This window comes from Octodon degus, unplaced genomic scaffold (assembly GCF_000260255.1).
Source record: "Octodon degus isolate 3935 unplaced genomic scaffold, OctDeg1.0 scaffold00027, whole genome shotgun sequence".
In the NCBI taxonomy this organism is placed as follows: Eukaryota; Metazoa; Chordata; class Mammalia; order Rodentia; family Octodontidae; genus Octodon; species Octodon degus.
The window spans coordinates 18,903,897-18,908,858 of NW_004524603.1; the positions used below are offsets into that span (position 1 = coordinate 18,903,897).

Below are 4,962 nucleotides of genomic sequence, written 5' to 3' on the forward strand. Positions count from 1 at the left end.
AAGTCTACCTCCAGCTCCACTTGATAATGTTCCAGCAGGAATGGACTAGTACAAATAACCTGAGTTCTTTTTGAACTCATTTTTACCCAAAATAACTAAGCAGATATATCCTTATATCACAGTCACCTTATAATGGAAAACAATATGTATTTTCATTGAATAGTTCCTTCATTTGATTTATTTGCTGTTCTTTCTCCATTGCTACATGCCTGAGCTCATTTGGAGTTTGAAATAAAAGGAAATTTTCAATAACCATGTGCCTCTTTGTAAACACTAATTAGAGGCAGAGAGTAAAAGGGTATATTTGTCCTTTTAGTCAAAATAGATATTATAGCTATACTGGCGAGTCAGAAAATACGAGAGAAGAACCATGTGGGATATGATGTTTAAATAAATAAGTTGTAGGCCTTAATTTTCTTGGGAAAAGGAAGTAGTAATTAAAATTATAACATGGTTAGTTTAAACTTGGAAATGATAATAGTTTTCATTAGAATATAAGCTGGTAAACCTTCGTTTTGACTAGGGCGACTGTCAGTGAACCATTAGGAGTGATAAATTGTTTTTTATTGATTGAACCTAGGAAAGCTAAGTGGATTTAGGGGCTTGGAAGAACAAGGTCAATAAGAAGACATAGAGAGCTAATTATTGAATTTTAGGGCTATAAAAGGCAAAGGCAAAAATATGACCATCAAGACTCAGAAGAAATAATGAAGAAGACAAAGTGATAATGGATGTCCAAAATACAAAATCCTGCATCAGCCAGGGAAACTGTACTCCTAGCACTGTCTCAGCCACACAAGCCACCCTACCTAAACACGCTTCCTTCTGTCCCTCTTTATGCCATCATTTTAAGTTTTTCATGGACTTATTACAATTGGATAGTTTTTCTGCTTTCATGTGTTCATGCCTATTTGCTTTGCATGTTCTTATACAGCTGGTTCAGAGTATCAGCATCATGAGATCAGAAATCTTGTCCATCTTGCTCAATTACAGGTCTCCTGTTCCCTTTGCTTATTAAAAAATGCAGTACTTTTATATACATAGTTCTTGAATAATTGAATGACTGGATGCATTAGTAATGAAAATTCGAATATAAGTTAATATTAACATAAGCCAATATATGTTAAATACTTTTAAAAGGTATTTGATATAGTAAGTACTACAAACATATTTGTTAACTAAATGAATATCTCCCTGACTTATAAAACAAGATCAATTTTCTTTACATTAAATTCATACTATTTCTGAGGCCAGAGAGAGAGCCTAGTGGTCTAAGTACCTGCCTGGCTAGTGCATGGTTCTACTGTGGGTGTTGCATTTTGTGCAGGTCTTGTGCCATGCAGGCCACCAAAGATTGGTGTGGTGGTGCACGCCTGTAATCCTGGTGCTGGGGAGGCTGAAACAGGAGGATCACTATGAGTCTGAGCTGCAGAGAGAGACCCTGTACCAAATGTTCATCTTGGCACCTACGCTGCTGTATCCTGAGGACACAGGGTTAGACTAGGGTTAGCACCAACTCCCTGAAATGATGTTTTAACTTTGGGATGTTTTAATTTAGTACAGGATCTACAGGGTCTCACTACAGAGATCAGACTTGTATTGATCCTCCTGTTTTCAGCCTCCCAAGCTCTGGGATTACAGGTGCACGCCACCACGCCCAGTCTCAGTCTCGGTCTCCATCTCAGCGCACCCGGGGAGCCAGGCCGATACAGCAGGTTGGGAATCAAACCTCAGTCCCTGCTCCTGCCTAAACAGGAGCTTCAGTCCCCTGAGCTATCTTGCTGGCCCTCATATTATTACTGACAGGTACAAAATATATACAGCATAACTGATTCAATGGCTAACAAAATCAGAAAAATAATTAATAGTTAGTACTCCGTACCAGAGTTCCTGTGTGTAAATGATTTGGTTACACTGAAGAGAAATCAGGGAATTCTCTAAATCTTTGGCCTTAACATGTATTTCACAACAAGGAGAGGTAAATGTAAAATAGATTTCATTTGTTTATGCTTCATAATGGTCAGTGTGTCTTATGGAGGTTATTGTAATTTTACCGCTTCTTGTCACTGTTGACTATTGGAATGCAGGATTCATGAAGACAGGCAAAATGTTCATTTGGCACTTATGCTGCTATATCCTGAGGACACATGGTTAGACTAGGGTTAGCACCAACTCCATGAAATGATGTTTTAGCTTTGGGAGAAAAGGAGTATGGGAATCATTTGAAGATTTGTTGAACTCTTTTATAGAAATACCAGCTTGCTGGATAACAAAAGCAAAGCCTGTGGAAAAGATTTACAGTGAAAATAAGGACAGAGCCTTTCCCACAAACCTGAAGATAAGAGTGAGTGAGAACATATCTCTAATAACCACAAGACCTTCAGGCTGTTGGTATCTGAATAAATAAAGGTACAGGGAAGTGGAGGCAGCTGTCACAGAGTGGACCACAGGGGAGACCCCATCAGCCCCAGGAGCAAAAGAAAAAGTCCAGAGGAAAGCCAGGAGGAAAATAGCACCAGGAAATCTCAGAAAGATGTCTGTCACTGTGATCCTCAGGGGACAGGAAAGGAATGGGTGAAAGCAGAAAGCTACCTGAATGTAAAATGAGCAAGGGAAGCGTACTGACTTCAAATGTCATACAGAGTAACTATTTTAACCCCATTCATTTTTATGAGTGCATATTTGTTATACATATTAATCACATTCATCATATGGAATTTGTGCATGTATATAACACGTATCTGTTCTACTGTTCCCATCCCCCTCCCTTCCTTTGCCCTTCCCCTCCTCATTTACACAGGCTGTGCTTTGTTGTCTTTCTTTTCCTGTCCCTCTCCCCCTTCCACCCGAGCATGTTCCTCCCACTTCCCAAGGTCTGTCCTCCCCCGTGCTCTTCTTTTACCCCTTCAGCTTCTCACATGGATGGACCGTGTGCTGTTTAAGCTTGTGTGTCTGATTTATGTCACTTGATATTACGGTCTCAAAGTGCATCCATTTTCCTACAAAGTAGCCACTAAAAAAAAGAGAATAAAGAATAAATTAATATCCTTATAATAATAAAATAATTTTTAAAACTTTTTTTTTTCTTTTTGGTAGAAGCGGGGATTGAACTCAGACCCTTGTGCTTGCCAGGGAAGCACTTATTTTACTGAGCTATCTCTCCAGCCCCCTACAAAATAATTTTTAATGTGTTCAAATAACACAAAAAGCCCAAATAATGTACTTATTGCAAAATAAGCTAGAAAACATTTTTAAAAATGAAATAAAGTATTAAAGAACATTATAAATTATATTAGAAAAGCCCAGTAATGAGGTGAGAAAACTCAAGTAAGGGTTAGAAATAAAAGGAAAATATTTTTAAAATGAAGCTGAAACTAGGAGGAACGTGGATAGGACTGAATAAACATAAGTAGTACCTTAAGATTAATAGAAGATAGAATAAATAGTGTTCTCTCAAATTACAGTATATAAAAAGAATTTGAGATAAAAGGACAAACACTAAAAATCAGAAATAAAAGACCCAATCATTATCTCGGAACATTGATTTCAAATGAACAAAATCAAGTGGTATACTTGTAAAAATTATTGCATTTTAAAGAAATTAATTGAAGGAAGGTATATCAGCAAAAACTATTCTATCTATCTTTCTACCTATCATCTATCTGTCTATCATCTGTCTATGATCTATCTATGATCTAACTATGATCTGTTTATCATCTATCTATCTATCTATCTATCTATCTATCTATCTATCTATCTATCTATCTATCTATCTATCTTCAAGGAAACTAGATTCTTATTAGTTTTTCCAACAACATCATTTGATAATGTAGCAGCAAACACTTTAAAGAAAGAAGCCCAGGGCCTAGGATGTCACATCGAGGAAAATACAGATATTATAACATTTGGCAGTGACATTTTTTTTTCTTTTTTAGTTTTTTAAGGGCTTTATTAGAGAATCAGCTTTTGATCAGCCAATTTCCTAGAGAGACACTTATATAAGAACTAATGGTGGACATAAATGTATTGTTGCTTTCATAGCTAAAGTTAATGAGCATTGAAAGGGAGAAAGCAGCGTAGGTGAGAACCACATCTGATGACAGAGACCAAGTGACTCTAGAAGGAAGGCATAAAAGAAATAGGAAGAACAAAATAATTTTCACTATCTCTAAGATTCATAGTTTATTATGAAACCTCTGCTTGTCCTATATGTGAAAAAGCAAATTATTAATTTTATGCTAGTTAATTCTGTCATTTCCTCTGTCCTTTCTTGGCTCTGCTCACAGAAAATAGAAGGGTAATGAAAATCAATTCAGTAGGGTTGAGCATGTTTAGTGCCTGGATTTGGGTTTGAAATATTTTATTACTAAAACAACAAACAAGGATCGTTTTATAGATGACTGATCTCAGACCTGGGGCTGATGGACTATCTTAGAAACCACTAAATGAACACAGATGCATGAATATATAACACTATAAAGTAAATGGCTATATTTGAATAATAGTGGGGAATAAATTAATAACCTCAAAAGTCAGTGAAGTAAAAAGAAAGAATAAAACATTTATCCAGCAGTGCTTTATGAACAGTAAGCTGCACAAGGAAATATTTAGTGAGGGAGAAAACATCTCTTTATGGTGTAATTCAAGTAATAAATGAAAAAGACAGAATTTGAGTGCCTCCACTTTGCAACGCACATCCGTGTTCATCTCATGCCAGTGGCTATCAACATCACAAAAAGACAAGAACCAAAGAGTATGAAACTCCTGGCAAAAGAACACAATGCCCCTGACACATCCTGGTCAGAGATGTGCCTGAGCCCAATAAGCCTCTGCATGCAGCCGCCAATGTGTAACTGAAGAGAAGAATGTTGAATTCCATGATGAATTTATAATCATCAAACTCCAGACTGTGGGATACTTTTGGAGGAATCTCCTGGGGTTTGTAAAACCAAAATGCAAACA

At 36.7% G+C, this 4,962-nt stretch overlaps 1 protein-coding gene across 1 annotated transcript in view; it reads left to right on the forward strand.

Annotated features, from left to right (window-relative positions):
• Ptn (pleiotrophin) overlaps positions 1 to 4,962 on the forward strand; it is a 43,602-nt gene that overhangs the window by 1,423 nt on the left and 37,217 nt on the right. Inside the window, exon 2 of the mRNA XM_023712767.1 lies at positions 4,065 to 4,076. Within this exon, the coding sequence (XP_023568535.1) occupies positions 4,065 to 4,076 (12 nt within the window). The remainder of the gene's footprint in view (positions 1 to 4,064; positions 4,077 to 4,962) is intronic.